At 34.3% G+C, this 18,777-nt stretch overlaps 1 protein-coding gene across 1 annotated transcript in view; it reads right to left on the bottom strand.

The window, feature by feature from the left end:
• LOC138122789 (neural cell adhesion molecule 2-like) overlaps positions 1–18,777 on the bottom strand; it is a 233,298-nt gene that overhangs the window by 89,906 nt on the left and 124,615 nt on the right. Inside the window, exon 4 of the mRNA XM_069037083.1 lies at positions 176–490. Coding sequence (XP_068893184.1) covers positions 176–490 — 315 coding nt within the window. The remainder of the gene's footprint in view (positions 1–175; positions 491–18,777) is intronic.

Raw genomic sequence — 18,777 nt, forward strand, 5'->3', positions numbered from 1 at the left:
AGAAACATGATAAAATATGTAAAAGTATGCAGGATCAGAAGCGGTGTCGTTTGTTAGCAGATTTGCATCGATTGGTGCATCGACAGATCGAAATTCGAAATCTCTGATAAATTGGTTGCGGCAATGCTGCAACGGCGACGACAGCAGCTTTAAATGTAAATGAAGGAAAACTCACGTAGCAAATCCAGGACGACGGAGGTCACTTTAGGTTCCGTTAGGATAGTGTTGACAGCCTGACACGTGAAGATAGCGTCCAGATCCTTCCTCGAAATTGAAGTCTTTACCAGTCTATTTTCAATGACGTCTCCGGCGTTATGTTCGTACTGATCGTCGACCATCTCGGCGTTGACCAACCAGCGCACCACCGGTTGGGGATGGCCCCCGACTGTCCGACAAGTCAGGGTGATATCGTCCCCTTCCTCGTGTGGCCCCACTGTCCCGTTCAGTTGACGGCCCCACTTGTCCAGGATGGTAGGCTGTTCCGGCGGAACTGCAATAAGAAAGAAATGTCCAATTAATTTCGGCACAAGGACTCCGGAGATTCCTGACCGTTGACGCTAATTGAACGAATCAAGTTTGTTAGCCCGGAAAAACGTGATGGGGCAATTTTTCTTGCGGGATTTAATAACGGCGACATTTTATAAACAGGATGTCGACATGAGAGTATCGATTAATGTGTACTTCTTAATAAATTCGCTGTTGCTCTTAACGTTCCCTTTAACAAACTGCGACTTCTTCGATTAGGAAATAAAATAACTAATGTACTAATGTATTCTCCAATGAATAAAGAATATATTTTTTAAAACAGACAGTGCTGAGTGTAATCACCAACTAACATGTGTTCAATTGAAAAGTTCATCGAATTGGCCTTGATCTTTGTAACTATCTTTGTCTAACCAACTTGATTTACGATGTTGTTGTCTCCTAAAAAATAAAGTCAAAGCCAATTCGATGAACTTTTCAATTAAACGCCTGTTATAATGTAACAACTGAGCGAAAGATTCAACGAGTCTGTTGGAAGAGTTGAATGTACTGCTCCGGTTTCACGAGTCATATCGTAGATTATTATTCATATCACGAGTTTCTATTTGATAAGAGAAGACAATGAATAAATAATGAAGAACATTTAACTCCATAAATAGACGCAATTTGAAGAAACATTTTAGCTCTCAAATTTCCGAAATATCGTTGCTTTAGAAATGGACCAAAATCTTTTTCATTTATCATTGCTCTGATGTCTTTTTACTACCCCTTTTGATATAATTAGTATCGTTGAAGACTGATTATATGATACATAAATTATATTTTAATTTTAATATACAGGGTGTTTTCGACGTTGAGGCGTTCCTTTTAACATGTGATAGTATGCGTTGTTCTAAAGAGTTTTAGCCAAAATTACCTTAGTGCAATGAATGAAGATACAATAAGTTAATTTTTTTGAAAATTTTTAAACCGGTCCTGCACAAATTTAAAAAATTAGAATTGACAAAAAAAAAATCAAATGAGCATGGACGTTAATCAGAAATACTGTCAGAGTTGTCATCTAATTAGTCGGAATGGTTTTATCATTACGAAAATAATAAGCTCACAGATATGTTGCTAATGTATAGGCAATGTTATCACGTTATCAGAATGCAACTGCGGCGTCCAGGGAGTACGCAGAGCGATTTCCAGAAAGACACCATCCTGGGCCACGTCAGTTATTAATCTAGTACAGCGGAGAAACAGACAGGACCGGACTCAAAATTTTAGAAAACAATAAAAATATACAATCAATTATCAATTATCTATATTTTACTAAGAAAATTTAGGCTAAAATTCTTAAGAATAATGTGTAGTATCTCCTGTTACAAGGAACGCCTCAATTTCGAAAATACCCTGTATTAAGGTGGTTCTTCCTGTTGTTTCTGGCTTCATAGTCATAATAGACGAAAACACTCCAAAGGGTGCTATAAAGAGCCCAAAACACGAGTAAATCTAGGAAAGTTGTGATGATCAGGGTTTCTGTTAGATTTCTTAATGTTTACATTTTATTACAAATTATTTGCACATACATAATGTAATAATTAATAACGCTAATGTAATCCTAATCAGATAAAAAACGTAATAGATACTGTAATTTTCTCTAATATATAGTCACGAGAAATGACTCCCAACTTAAAAATAAATATAAAGGTATTATGAAAAGACGATTTGAATGATTTGATAATTTTTAAGATTTATTTATCCTGAATTATTTTTAGCTATATGTAGAAATATTTAGAACTTTAACTGACTACGATGAAGAAACTAAGTACTAGCAACATTACTTTGAAAATCTTTCTAAATTTTAGTAACTACAGTGTGATAACTTGTGGGTTAGATATTGTATATCTGACGAGACAAGGATAAGTTGTGTAGATTTACAAAGTGGCTGGAAAAGCGTTATATAGCTTGTCTACTTACACATATTCAACAAAGGATAAACGAAAAGACAACACAGACCAATTAAGAGTCTTTAGTTTCTTAGCTTTTACATGGTTCCTTTGGAGTAACTGAACGCTTCTATATAGAGAGTGTTTATGAACGAAAATAAATCAAGTATCTTGTGAAATTGGAATGTACAATTGCGATCATGGAATCTTGGGCACAAGTGACATTTAACTGACAAATATGTGTGAACTCGCCTTTATTGAATATAACCCAACTTTTGACGCGATAATGCCATGTCCCTGCTTTTTTGATGTCACAAGAAAAACTTCAAAGTGATTTTTAATAATTGTCATTTATTAATTACACTAATGATTGGTTTACTTTTTTTTTTCAGAAATGTCTAAAAAATGTTGGCCAAGATTCCGTGTCCGGAATAGTACTTGATTTTTGCCGCTCTGTTGCATTGTGGTACCGAATAGAATACTGTCATACTTGCCATTAATCACAAGTAACTTCAGTGTATTAATGGCAGATTTTTTTGTTTTTTACATAGAGTAAAATGAATGTGCGCACTATACAGGGTGTATCTGAAATACGTGTGTTAATTTTAACCGAAGAAAGAACTCGCCAATTAATGAAACTTTTCTCTATAACATTTCTATGAAAAAGCATTACAAATTGATTTAAAATTTGGAATAAATTAGTCATCAAAGTGTATATCCGCCTATGGGTAACGGCAAAAATTTTCTGTTGTTATAGAAACGGAGCCTTGTCAAAAAGTTACATTGTTATTAGGTAAATAATTAAAATTAAAATTCCCATGGTTACAAAAAATAGAGAGTAGTTAACACACAAGCGAATTTTGCAAAATGTTGCATCGGTTAAAATTAACACACGTATTGCAGATACACCCTGTACTTTATTTTAAAACACATGACATGATGAGTGTTTCAAGAATTCAATTATTGGATTTGTTGCCGCCACGCAAATGTCACAGTTGTTGATTTAAATGAGACAATGTGCTGCAGAACCAATTCTCTTTGCATCTCTCATTTTTCCATAATTAACTCAATTTAATTTAATTACAATTATTGTTACACAAGTATGGAAAGGAATTATTGCAAAACGAGCAGGAACTGCTATCGCTCGTGAAAGTTTTGCAATGGCCCTTTCGCACCTGTATTACAAACAATTTTTTGAACTCACTAACTTCAAAATGACATTTCGCAAACGCAACAGTTAACCGCGAAAGTAGATTTCGCGCACTAGTGCTTCAAACTCATCCAAAAAACATTGTCCTTTTTGAGGAGCATTCTAATAATATAATGATAATAATAAAATTTGGTTTACAAGACGTCATTTCTCCAATTTGGATGTTGAAAATTTCAAAAGAATGAAAATAAATCGCTATTAATTCGATTGACACCAAGGTTGGTAGAACTGACTAATTTGTATAATAGGTTGCCTCGTTGAAAATTGCGGGGCGGGGGGGAAAGTAACTCGTGACGTAAAATCAACCCAGAAATTTTGGGTGTTCGAGTAGAACCTAAGGTTTATAAGCTCCGTGGAGTTTATTGGGTGGCTTTTTGGGATTTATTCTAGCGAAGGAACGCCTAAGCATGATCGACAGACTCTGTAGTAAAAGTTTAGTAAACTGTGACGTCACGAGTAACTTTTTCGGGGGGAAAAAATTCAGACTATTGCTTTAAATGGAAACCAACCTTGATTGACACTTGGGCAAGTGCCATCTATTCACTAAATTGGGAACTATTGGGTAATAATAAAATAGTTTACTTTCATCACTTACGATGCAAATCTCTACTTTCTTCTTTAAATTGAGTGAGGGAAGAGCAATTTTCAGACGTGACGTTAGAAAAATGAAGAATCGTACAAATCGATACAGGAGATTAAGTTTCCGCGCCATTCGCAGCGCAATTGTCGCTCCTACCGAAAACACTGTAATTTTTTTGTAGTAAGTTTTACTTTCAAAATTTTGTATCTTTTTTTTTTGTAGAAGCAAGAGCAACAGATATTTTCGATGATGGATCAATCTGGCACGAACGATGTGCATGATATAGGTCTAATTTGCCTAGACTGTACTGCTTGAGTCAAATTCGGAAAGATAGGAACTAGATGTGGCTTGGGATTGGTTTTTGACGCCGAACTATTAATGAAGAGCTTATGAACCACAAAATTTGAGCGAAGCCGTTGGCAGAAGCTAGTAATTTATAAATGAGTAAATTTTATGGTAAAGTAATGAAGAATAAACAAAAAGCAAGAACAATTTCCAAGAAAATATGAATTTTATTTTTATTCTTATTCCACAGTACTAACTGCTAACATTTTTAATCTTGAACAATTTATATCGTTTACTGATAAATACGTTAAAACATTTATATCATTATGGGTGCTTCTTTTATATCGGTATTATATTAATATTATCACTAACAGTGTCGTTACAATTGCTGCTTTGACCAAATCGTTACATTCTACTTTCTTTCTTGAGTGCTCAGATAAATTAATCTGACCTTTAGAGTGGTAATTGATGCCAATTTATATCATGTTGACATAAGTTTATCAACAGTGGGAGCATATTTCCTAGAGAGATATTCCATCATAAGCTAGATGTACAACAAACATTTATTAGAATTACCTAGATTACCTGCCATTATAATTTATGTCTAATTGTAAGGAGTAAACATTTCGGACATACTGAATTAACACATTTATTTAAAGTAGATGTACTGGAGATTATCTATCCTTTAAGAAGGTAGTATAATAATTAACAAACATGTCCAGAAAATAAAGGGGAAAAATTAAACTCATTACAAAATTCGAAAATAAGCTACAAAGTAATCTACTCGTAAGTAGCAACTGAATAAAACTATTTTGTTGCAAATAAGGCAATATTTTTTAAAATTTTTTTGCAAGTAGGTTTAAAAGTGTGGATATTTTTTTGTCTTATATGAAGCACTTGAAGAATTTCTCATTACCGCTCACTATTTTATATAACTAAAAATAAATTCCGTCTTTTTAGTGATGATAAATATAAAAGGAAGCAACACTTCTGCAAGCATTCCTTTAAGTAAATTTCAGCTATTAGATTTTAAAATCTAGATGTTTCTGAGACATTTTCACATTCATAAACTCTCTACGCCACTCAAGATTTATTAGAAAAATTTTTGATTTTTGAATTTATGTACAAAACGCAGTTATTTAAGATTTTTTAAAGTACAAAATGATGAACTACGTAAGTTTTGTCATCAATCAGAAGAACTTGCTGAAACGCTTTTGTGTAAGTGCATTTCTTAATTCACTAGTTATAAGAGGACAAGATCTAAAGTATTTGGATTCATAATATCAGATACCTTGTCTTTTCATTTTAAAAGTTATATCTCAGAGTCACAACATGGCTTTGTGAGAGGTAGGTCAACGATATCCAATGTATGTACTTTCACACAGTATGTAGCTAATTCAATGGATCTGGGCTTCCAAACTGATGTGATATATACTGGTTTTTCAAAAGCTTTTGATAGGCTGGACCATGAAATCCTTGTCAGAAAGCTGGAGACATTGGGTTGCTCTTCTAACTTTGTAAATTTTTTGTATTCTTACCTGAGTGGTCGTAAACAGTTTGTTAGTGTTCATGGACACCGTTCTAATGTTTTTGATTGCTCCTCTGGTGTGCCTCAAGGATCTGTGTTGGGACCGCTCCTCTTCAATATTTTTATTAATGACATAATTGAGGATCTTTCAGTATCCTGTTTGCTGTACGCAGATGATATGAAGATTTTTACGTCTATTAAAGAATTTGGTGATTGTGTCAGGTTGCAGGATAATATTGATTTAATCTCCACTTGGTGCATACGAAATAGCCTTCAGTTAAATATAACCAAATGTGTTGTAATGACTCTTAGTAATAAAAAACAAAAGATTGAATTTGATTATAATATTGATGGTGCTGTTTTGGAGAGACCTCAATTGGTTTCTGACTTGGGAGTGCTGTTTGATAATACGCTGTCTTTTACAGGCCACATCAACTCTGTTATAAAAAATTCCTGGAAGACCTATGGCTATATTATTAGGAATACCAGAGATTTCTCTAATATCTCCACATTAATACACTTATTTCAATCATTTGTCAGAAGTAAACTTGAATATGCGTCGATTGTTTGGTTTCCTCATCATGCTGTTCACATTGCTAGTATTGAACATTTGCAGCGTAGATTCTTAAAATACTTGTGTTTCAGAGAGGATGGACGCTATCCTCCTATTGGATATTCACAGACCATTTTATTAGAACGTTTCTCGTTTAAAACTTTATCTGAACGCAATAAATTAATGAATTTATTGTTCTTGTACAAAATACTTCATAACTTGATTGACTGCTGTTCTCTGCTCAGTCAGATTAATTTTTGTGTTGGTAAGCATTCTATTAGTACTCGTAGTAAAAACTTATTCTATTTATCAACTCCAAGAACGGATTTTCTTCAATTTTCTCCTTTGAACAACATGCTCAATATTTCCAACTCTGTCGGTGATCTTGTTGATCTGTTCTCCTGTAGCATTGAAGTGTTAAAATCGTTGGATTTGTCGGATATTTAATTTGTATAGGTCGAATTATACGTGCTCTTTAATTGGGATTTTCCTGTTGAGCATGAAATTAATAATAATAATAATAATAATATATATGTACATAATTATAATTTTTGTTTTTAATAACGTTGTTATTGTTCTATGTATTTCCAGTCAATCGGGATAAATGAATTCGATCGTGCACCTCAGTTGATTGAAACTGTTTGAAAGGACCTAAAATATTTGTTACATTTCTACGGTGGTTATTTTTACACCAGACTGTTCGCCATCAAATAATAAATAATGCTAAAAATTTGAACATTTCGAATTCTCTGTTGACTATAAAAAAGACTCTTGCTCGGTTTCACCTAACTCCCACGCATATGACCCGTTTGTATTTTTCCGGTGTTAGGACCCATAAATCCGGTCGCCGCTTTCAAGTAGGTTTGTGTCCGACTTGACAGGAACAATGTATATTGCATACCCTTAATATATTTTAGGAAAGTGTATAATTGCCGGAATAAAATTTTTATTAAAATTATGAAATATTCATAAAACGGCCGACTTGAAGTTGGCCAATATTTCACGCAACATTATTGCCAAGGCGAAATCCAGATAAATTGAGACCTAATCCCCGTAATTTAATATTTAAAGCTGTTTCAAATGAAGCCCCAATTTATAAATAGTCGTGGAACTTTTGCAAAAGGGGTGAAAGAAGCGCTACGACGATAAGGGTGCCGACCGGCGTTACACAATACAAAACACAATGTTTATATTTAATCTGGGGCTATTTATCAGAATTACACACCGAATGGCTGAACGTTGCCTGAGAAAGATGGACGACCTTGTTCGGAAAAATGAAAATATGATTCCGAATCATTTCTCTCTGACATTATTTAAAATGTTCCGCCGGTGATTAATTACCTTTTGCGTAATTCCCCATAAATATCGCGGCTTGCTCCATACACATGTTCCACTGTTAAGAACGAAATTCGAACGATTTATCCTTCGCAGGTTTAGTCCTGCGTCGATCCTGCCGTCGATAGGTTCGGCGTAATCGACCGCCGCAATAATTTTGCGACACCGAGGGAGCCTATTGATAAAATTTTTAAGTTTTTGTAAAGAGGGCCGTTCTGAGTAATTAGATATTAATTTAGGAATCATTAATTACGAAGATAAATGGCCGTTTTAAAATATTAATTAAGTGAAGGGTGGGAACTTAAACGGTTCTCGCGTCTTAGGAGGAAGGCCGGCTCGCTTTTATTGCAGGTTAAAATACAAAAATTAAGTTACCATTAGGTTGCTTTAGTCTTCCGCAAATTCTGCATTAAAGATTTAATTACCTCTCCGTGAGAAGGGCTCAGTGTTTGTTAATTATTAAAAATGAGTGCTTTAATAACACAGACAAATTTATTGGTTTTAAAATGCACAATCGCGACCAATTCTTTTCGCCAATGTGGTTTTAAAATGTCTTGGTGTTGTCATAAATTAAAAATTTTTCTTGCTTGATTAATGCCATTCTCAACAAAATTGTCAATAATAAATTGAACTGTCAAGATTTTTATTATTATTGCACACATCTGCCAAATAATTGATATGAACCAAAAATATTTAAGCACTTTTTAATGACAACCAATCATGTTCTAATTGGTCGATAATCAAGACGCCTACTCCAAGATTTATTCACTTTCCTATAATAATCATTAATCGTCTTCCACGATACTCAAACTCCTTCCGTTAAACAAGAAACAGTAGGTACACATCGTAAAAATTTATTACGCCCAACCGTATAAACCAGAATTATTTTATATTGAGTGCTATGGAAATCAATACGAATATTGTATTCGCTAATGGAACTGAAGTAAACTTCGAAGATGTCTTCCTTTGGGAGTTAAAATGTAAAATGTGTGTTTAGATTTGGTGGTGGAGTTCAAACACGACTCTGACAGCTTTTTCTTGAAGAATAGAGTTTCGAAAATGTATCTCTAGAAACTATTTTGGAAAATTCCCAAAATTGACGAACTTTTACTGGTTTGAAAAAAAATTCTCATTGAAAGGATAGGGTGTGAAAAATATTAAACGAGACTTTCTCGAAACTCTTTATTAAAATAGCTCCTATATCTGTTTCACCAAGTGACTGACTCGTTTTCTGATTTATTGTGACAAGAAAAAACAAAAACTTCGAAGGAATAACATTTTTTGCTTCATTTGAAATCCCCATTTCTGTTATTAAAAAGTCTTCTTCAACACAGAGGAAGACTTAACTTTAAAATAAAAGAAAATGCAGAAAAAATGTTTTACTTTTTTTTTGAAAAAATCAAACTATTATTGAATGTGAAAGTATTTTATTAATTCTCCACCGTTTTCTGCACATAATTCAACCCTACATCGAAATTGCTACAGCGTTCCTTATGCGCTGTCTTCAGCACTATTAGACAGGTCTGCACTATAATTTTTTTTTGTAAATTAGTCACTGATCCAGTTTTAAGTAACGTTTTTATAAGCTTCTGCACACCCATGCGTGATACATAAGGGTTGAGAAATTTTTCGTTAGATTTTGTATTTATCTGACGCAAACCGATCCAACACTGGATTAAATAAATTATGTTCTAAAAACAACAATTTGAAATTATTTTTAACAGTAATACCTTGTTTACCAAAATCCAAGGCCAACTGTAATAAAATTTATAACATAAAAATTAATTAGAAGTCCCAATTTTAACAGAACATGTTAATTTAAGAATGCAGTATATTAATACTGAGATTTTCATAACGCAAATGGGAGTTTCAAATGAAGCAAAAAAATGTATTCCTCTGGACTGTTTGCGTAAAATAAAAATGTTTTTCCTCTTGTGAACTCAATCCGGGGGACATACTGTACAATTAATTCTGAAGATGTTCCCATTCTCTGGATTTTCAATTTATTTTTTAAATTTGGTACAGGATGTAGGCACACTTATTATAATGATTAATGATGATTAATGATGAAAATTTATTCGCTTATCTTTTTTGGAACTTTTTTTCGCAGATGTAGTACGTACCTCATTGCTTATTATAACAAACTTGATTGCAATTTTATTTTGTTGAAATGGTTGAAATGGTACACCAAAGACTGACAGCAAAAACCTAAAACATCATATTTTCGATCAGAATATTCCTTTAAGAAATATTCTCACCTTATAATAAATGTTCCCTCATTGTCATTTTGGGATTTTGTTAAATTGTATCAGAGATAGATAGCATTTATAATCGCAGTTAGGGTCGGTAACGGAATTAAACTTCTTGAGGGCATTTGAAACGTGTTCAATTATAACTTAACTCAATTTTAATTAACTCAGAATTGTGCAAACGTGCGCAATTTTTTTTTTTGATCGACACTGTCAGAATTTGAGAATTTTCTCCTGTGTGAACGGATTTTGATAAATTTGACAACTTGTCAAAACGAAACGTCAAGCTAATTTTAACGATTTTTAGCGATTTGGAGCCTTTAAGGGGCTCGTCGAACAAAAAAACGTTGTATTCAACTCGTTCTTGTGTAATTTGGGCTTTTTTTGGCATGAGTGGACCAGTTTAAAACTCGAGTGAAACGAAATTACACACGAACTCGTTAAATAAATAACTATTTTTTGTTCGACACTGTCAGAATTTGAGAATTTTATCCTATGTGAACGGATTTTGATAAATGTCATAACTTGTCAAAATGAAACGTCAAGCTAATTTGAAAGATTTTAAGGAATTTGGAGCCTTTAAGGTGTTCGTCGAACAAAAAAACCTTGTATTTAACTCGTTCGTGTGTAAAAAAAACTCGTTTCACTCGCGTTTTAAACTGGCCCACTCATGCCAAAAAAAGCTCAATTTACACACGAACTCATTAAATAAACCACTATAATTTGTAACTACAGCATATTTTGCATAGCTGGAGGAAAAGTACTTGAATATAGGAGACGACCACTGTACAAAATGATGCACGACTAAACATTACATACTACAATACAAAATTGTCATGGCCGTTAATTCAGAGTTGGTACAACTACTTCACAATTATGTCACCAAAGAAAACTAGAAAATTTACAATTTCGTATGAAAAAAATCAAGCAACGGCCAATACCCCAGCAGGCAGGTTTAAACTGCGTTTGCAAACACACTTTCTCCCACCAAGAATTGGGTGAAATTAATTTAATCTCGTTGATGTCTTTAGCAATACCAAGATCTGTCAAACAAACTGCTAAAATGTGAAAAAATATGCCACAGGGCTGATATAATGAAAAATTGGTGAGTTCTGTTCCTGGTTAAAATATTCCTATTGATTTCCATAACACACAGAATTTCCATTCCGAAACAGCATTTTTTAGTGTTTTGATATAAAATAAATTACAATTTTAATCTTTATTGCTTATTACTTATAATTTTAAATCAACAAGTTTTTCTAAAATATCGTTTAGGGATTTTGTTAAATGCCTCGACAAGGTTTTGAATGGTCAGAAAATAAATTTAAATATTCTTTGTTACATCTAAGTTTATCTTCAGATTATTTAATTCACTTTGTTCATTTACCTATCTTACGTAAATTTTTTGCTGTAATTGACTCGTGGGAAATAGTTATTTGTACAACTAGTTATGAAAGTCATACTTTTTTTCACGAATTTGTAGATCAAGCAAATATGTAAGTGAAAAAAGGGACTTTCATAACGTGTTGTACACATTATTTTTTGCATATCGAAAAAACTTGAGAAATTTAGTCTAAAAGGATAATGAAAAATTACAAACAAAAATTGGCATGCTTTGACAATCATCTCCAAGGAGATGGAATAAAATTATGCAAAAAAGTAGTACTTTCACTACGATTTTACGTGTAAAAAAGTGCTACTTTCACTACGATTCTGCGTGTAAAAAAGTGCCACTTTCATTACGATATGCAAAAAAAGATATATTATTTCCCTCCACCACCTGGCGGCACGGCAATTTTGCGGGAGTACCTTCGATCAAAATATAATTTGTAACTTTCTGGTTTATAACTATAATGTGGTTGTGTATTCTTTAATAAATTGCATTTAACAGCTAAATTCATGTGTATAATTTTAGGGAATATTATTACTATTATTACTACTTAAAACAGTCAAAGAGATGTTTGTACAAATCGACTTGTTATCTTCTGTATTTTAATAAAATTTAAAAAATCATCCAAGCCATATCACTCCAAATAGTTTCTTTTTAAGTCGGTTCCAATCTTAATTTTTCTTGGAAGACTACTATGACAATTCCTTGTCGTTAATTAGTTTATTAAATATTATTGTTTATCTAGCTTTCTCCGTACTTTTTTGAAAAACATGTGAAGAATAATGATACTGTTTTCCACTTAGGTCGTATATTCTTACAGCTGAAGTAAATTTCTCTGTGGGAATTATTTCTGTACAAATTTATGTATTTCTAAAGTAAAGTATCCTGTAAACAATTTTTTTTCTATACATTTTTTTTAATTTAAAATCACTTACATACTCATATCCGCTCCAAACAATTATTTCTCTTTTACTTTTTCTGCATTATGTACTTTATAGTTTCCCAGTATAGATTCCGCATAGACTGTTGACCTAAGAACTAAAGACTGGGGTTCCATTTTATCACATATTAACTTTTGAGTAATTTGCAGGCTTAACAAAATCCTCTGGAAGTAAAAATGTTCTGTTCTTTGCAACATCCACCGCACCCACCAATCTTCATTTAAATAGAGAGATGGATGAGGCAGGTAATGCAGAATGCAAGTTGTGCAATAACAGATAATACACGTCGTCGCTAAATAAGATAAATAACTCGGTCTCATCTCTTCTTGATGAAGCATTTAGTGTAACTCATTGCCAAACTCCAATATTAAATTAATTCCATACTTGCAGAGTTTGATGCAGTCGCATCATCGAAAGACAAATTGAACAGTGCTAATGAAAACCCCTAATTTAAACCGCGTTGATCTTTTAACGTAGACTCATTTTGTTGTCTTCGTTAATTAATAATATCGCACAGGTTTTGGTAGTTTTAGTGGTGGCTATTGTGATCGCTGCAAATTTAATTAGCGGTTAGTGTAGTCTAGTTTTGGAAAAACTGATGTTTAATAATAATGCGAAGTTTGCAGCAGGATGGTTCTTTCTATAGAACTAGGGAAAATTATTAAAGCACTTAATCAATAATCCGGACAGCTAGTGGCGGTTTTAATTAAAGTTCCAGCTGAAACTAAGGAATGGGGGAAAAAAGCACCACGGTTTACGCATTCTGCATAACAAAAACAAAAGAACGAAAATTAACATTTTCAAATTTGTTTTATCTTGTTCTACATACAATTGTTTAAGAATGTCAGCAGATATGTTGAAAGTTTAATTATTATATGTCAACAATTTATTTGGTCCAATAAAATAATTGGAACTAGATAAAATAATAATTATTATAATTAAGCAGTTGTAGTTGCAGTTAATGTTTGGATGGGTGGCCGATGGAACTGCGTCCATTGCCATCGCTACTCCATTACTTGATACAAATCTTTTTAATGATACATAAATAAATAATTCAGTAATTTTTCTTTCTACATATTTTCTCAAATAAATCAAAATTTATTACTATGATCATTGATGGAATTGATTTTATGGAACCATATCTAGCGGTTAAGAAAATGTTTGTTTTGTTTCTTCGAGTTTATAAATAAATCCTTGATAAATTTCCGTAATCAGATAATGTTCTTAAGGATGTTTGACGCAGTCTAGCTCCCGCCAAGCTCGCCGAAGTAAAAAAGGTGCACCAAAAGCGGAGCATTAGAGCAAAAATAAGCGCGTGATTTACATCGTTTAAATGGCCTAGAGAGTGTATTTTCTTCATGAAATGTGCTCCTGAAGGAATTACCGAAGTTGGGTGGCGGAATTGTGTACCGCCGCAGTCCGACACTGATTCCACGCTGGTGTGTGTGTGTGTGTGCTTGAGTGAGAATGAAGAATGACTGCGGAAGTCGGCCAGGTCCACGTTATCTTGTAAAGGAGATTTGCATGCGAGCTTAAACATGATTTAAATCTGGGTTTCGCCGTATTGAACGAGATTTGGTCGAGAATCCGTCCAGATCTGGAAAGCTCTCCCAGCTCCTGACAGACCAAAAAACACTCGTTTATTAAGTCAATCACGGCCTGCCATAAACATGCTCTGGTAGCAAATGGGATGAAATATTTTTACATGTCGACGGTTTCTCGAATATTTGTCTTGTTGCGAGGAAGTTGGCGTATCGAAAGATTGAGCGAAACAGACGGGAAGATGGAGGTTGTCAGAAAGTTAGTGAATTTGGGTGCAGTCAAAGAATGTAGTATGTTGCATTCTGCAGTAAAATACATTACTCTTAGAATTACGAAATTTCAGGAAAATGTGGCACATCTTCAAAATATGAAATTTTGCTAATGAAATAAAACAAATCGTAGAGTCGTTGTGTACCAGGGATATTAATATCTCGACATAATTATTCAGTTGCACAAGAATGACAATTTTGAGCGAGATATTCTTGAAACTAGAACTTTATTGCATTAATTTTGTATGTAATTGCTCTAATTTTTATTGCTAAAACTTCTCTAACAAGCTACAGTAAACATATAAATGGCAAAATGTGTCACTCGAGCACCTCTAATTAACAAAATACTGAACGTATTTTGGTAGGGGTTTCAGTAATACACAGAGTGTTGTTTCTTTAAAACTGTGGTTGCAGTAAAAATCCTTAGTAACGAAAAAGCAAAAACGGACATCCTAAAGTAGTATTGGATGGCCTAAATTTGTAATAGTGCCACTGACAAGTAACCAAATTTTGTACATGTGTGAGTTGCTGCAAGGACATTGACATTCTTAAATTCGATATAGTTGTGTTTTTTTTACAAAAGATACTTTTGATTTAAAGGCGGCCTTACACCAAGGCAACAATTGGCAACATCTAGCATGGAATATTTTTTGGTAAAAATGGCAAAATGACTAAAAAATGTTGCGTGCTACATGTTGTGCCAATTGTTGTTTTGGTGTAAGGCCACCTTTATATTTACAGATGGATGACTTTAGTACCATGGATTAAAGGTCAACCTTTAGTTTGGGACGTTACTATTGTAGATACACTTGCAGACAGTTACGTTTTGAAAACTTCTGAAGTTTCAGGTTTTGCCGCTGAAATGTCTTGCAAACGCAAACATAGCAAATATAGTTCAATTATTTCGTCAAATTACATATTTAAAGGTTTAGCCTTTGACACCTTAAGGCTTTTGGTGCAAAGAAGCCATCGATTTAAATGTCATCGGAAACCGACTTATTGCGGAGTCAGGCGATTCAAAATCAAAGAAATTCATTTTCGAGAGGATTTCCCTTGCTATTCAACGTGGAAACGCTACAAGCATTCGGGGCACTTTTCCAGATTCCGCATTATTACCGGAATTTTTTTTATTGTAAACCAAAAATGTTATGTACTTAAGTTGTTAATAAATATATTCAATAATTCCAAAAAATTCCAAAAATAACCCTTTTACTTTATTATCCCCTACCCCTCTCCTTCTCTATCATTTCCCTCCTCTTCCAAATCTCTTTCATCCGTCTTATCTCCCTTTTGTCCTCATTCAGTATTTCTTCCCGTTCCTTTCCCTCTCTCTCACCCTCATTTCGCTACATTCATTCCAGATGTGCTCGAGTCTCTCTCTCTCTCTCTCTCTCTCTCCTCATAGCACATTCTGCACCTTATTTTCTCTCCTTCCGTCCAATACCTGTTTTCTCTCATTTCATTCCCACATCTGAATCTCGATATCATTTTATTCTCCTTTGCACGCTCTCTCCTCAGGAACACTAGAATTTCCTCTATCATACACCTCTCATACTCCCTGTTGCATCTGGATTCTTGGCTGTGTCTTTGTCCCTTTCCCTCAGCTCTACACTCATTCATCTTCCTTTTCCACTCAATCTTTCCACTTCTTCACTGGCATACCCGTTCCTCTAGTCGTATTTGTCTCTCTCCTTTTCCGTATTCTTTTTGTTTTCTTTCCTGCATTCCGTCAGTATCCGACACTCTTCCCTTCCATTCATTTTGTTCTCAAACTTTGTCGCTCTCTTTCCCGCTTCCACTCTCAGCCTACTCCAATTGCACTCTTTCGTCACAGGCGTTTCTCTGTCCACTCCTAGCACCTATCTCAAATATTTTTCTTGCACTCTCTCTACCTCCTCTTGTTCTTTCCATCCCCAGATATTTGCCCCATACATCAATACACTCTCTATCCTGCTCTCAAACATCATCATTCTCCTCCTGAACTCACCTCCCCAATTTTTCTCTCCCATTCCCCACACACATCTCACTACCTTGTTTGTTTTCCTCACTCTCTGATGTGTCTGATGTACCTTATCTGTGGCTCTTTCGTTGAATGTGTAACCCAAGTATTTGAACTCGTTTATTTGTTCTATTTACCTTCTTTCCCATTTCCACTCATTCTCTTCACTCTTCCTCTTTCTCTTATGGAACACCATCATTTTCGTCTTCTCAACATTCACTTCCACCCTTTTTCTCCTCACATACTTTCCCAGGCTCCTCATCATTTCTTTCATTTCTCTCTCACTCTTTGCCACTATTACCAAATCATCAGCAAACGCTAGGTGGTGAGATTTTTGATTTTTAACACACTTCGACACATGTTCTTCGAAAGACACCTTGCTCACAATTTATACAATTCTGTAACCAAACATTGAAATAATACAGTGCGGATATAAATAAATAAAGAAATAATAAAATAATAAATAATATCGGATTTTCTGTTCTCTGAAGTAAGACTCAATTGCCAATGAGTGGCGATCAGCCGATGACTGATGACGCATCATGTGACCTATCTTGCTGAATTTCAAATTTTACAATACTTCCAAGGCCATCATTCAGTGATTATTTATTTTAATTTACTCCATTAAAACGTAGTTACAAAGCAAATATAGTTAACAGTGTTAAAAAATGCATTATTTTTAAAACAGGGTCATTATAAATTATTGTAGTCCAAGCTGGCGTAAAAACTCAATGTAAAATTTTAGGTTGCCGCTCCATATGAAAATGATCAAAATTATGGGAATGAATGAATACACACCGTTCACACAATTAACATTATTGACAGTCCACGCCATGTTTGTATAAAGCGGCAAACATTTCAGAACATGGGGATGGCTTGCTTCGACTACAATCATTTATAATGACCCTGTATTTGTAATCAATTAAAAATACTGGTACTGGTTGTCTTAACGCTGCCAGGTAGATTTTTATCTGCTCAGAATATTTATCTGTTAAAAACACCATGATTTATCTCTACTTTTCAATTAAAAAACCCTGTCAATTGCTGTCATAAACAGAACGATTCGAAAACGTGACTACAAATATGTTTATATAACCAGTCTGGGAAGTGACGCATTTTAGACGAGGGAGAATGTTGACGCACGAGTCGTTAGCCAAGTACGGCAATGACACGAGCGTTCCAAAGACACTTTGCGGTCGGTTTTGTACAGCAATAATCCTACGATCCGAATTTGTTAACACCATTGACATTTATTACGAATGACAGGTTCATTGTAATACCTGTCAAAATATTTTAGACATGTTAAATTTCGGAATCAAGCCAGCTGCATAAGGTAAACTATGTGATATTCGCAGTGTGAAGTGTATAATAAATGACGGGAAAAGTGTTTTATAGACCATCGCGAACAATATTTTTTGAAAATCTTGAATTACTTTATGACAGGTGCATACACTTAAAAGAGGGTTATCTTCAGTAAATATACAATAATTTATTCTGATTGTGAGAAACCGTAAACTCCTTGTAGTATGTAGTTAAGAATTTATAACGATGAATTATTTTTTAATGAATACTTTGAACTTAGTAAGAATGTGCTCGAGATACTATTAATTTGGATTAAGGTCTTGATAATAATGTGTGTATAGAACCAATAGAAGAAATGTGATATATGAAGAAAACGTGAGCACAAATCTGGGCATTATGTCACAGCCGACCCATTTTTGTATTTATCTAGATTTATGAAAAGTGGTTTTCCAAAGGGACAGAGCTTATCATGCGTCGACCTCTTGAGAAAAACTGCAAATAACACAGTGTTTGACGTAGTGGCGTCCCACATTCAGCATAATCGATGAAATATAAATTAAGCCGCATTCCGTCAGACTTGCCAAATTTGTAACAAACTGCAGTCGCATTTAAAAACGAAATAAATCATTGATGCCATTATTCCTAAATTTAGAGCCCCGTCCGGCTCCGTTAATTAGAACGGCACTAAATAATTGAAATTTAGGAGTTAATCAATGGCCTCTGAAATACCGGACGTTTGTTATGAAAATAATTCTAGTTAAAAGAGCAATTCATCAAAGTCCTGTCAGGCTCAACGGTTTCGGCGTTAACCCTTGCCCTGTCCGAGTTCCGCATTGATCGGCCCTCATTCCCATTCCTCGGTCGTCCTTCGCCTTCCTTACATATCGAGGAAGGACGTGGCCATTGCCACTTCATATGTAATGTGGTCGTATCCAAATAGCGTTGTGACTCGACTATAAAAAGGGGTGATGTACGCCGCAGATCTATCTTTTCCTCCATCCCTCTTCCTTAGTACCACCAATTTCATTTTTCCAATTTTGTTTTTATTCACCGAACGGAATAATTTTCTTATTGGATCCCGTATTTATATGTTTTGCGTGAAGGGGTGGAAGGTCGGCATTGTCGATTTTTACAGCCGCGGTTACTTCACGTCAATAGCCATGAATAAAAATGGAAAAAA

Source organism: Tenebrio molitor, chromosome 2, assembly GCF_963966145.1.
Source record: "Tenebrio molitor chromosome 2, icTenMoli1.1, whole genome shotgun sequence".
In the NCBI taxonomy this organism is placed as follows: Eukaryota; Metazoa; Arthropoda; class Insecta; order Coleoptera; family Tenebrionidae; genus Tenebrio; species Tenebrio molitor.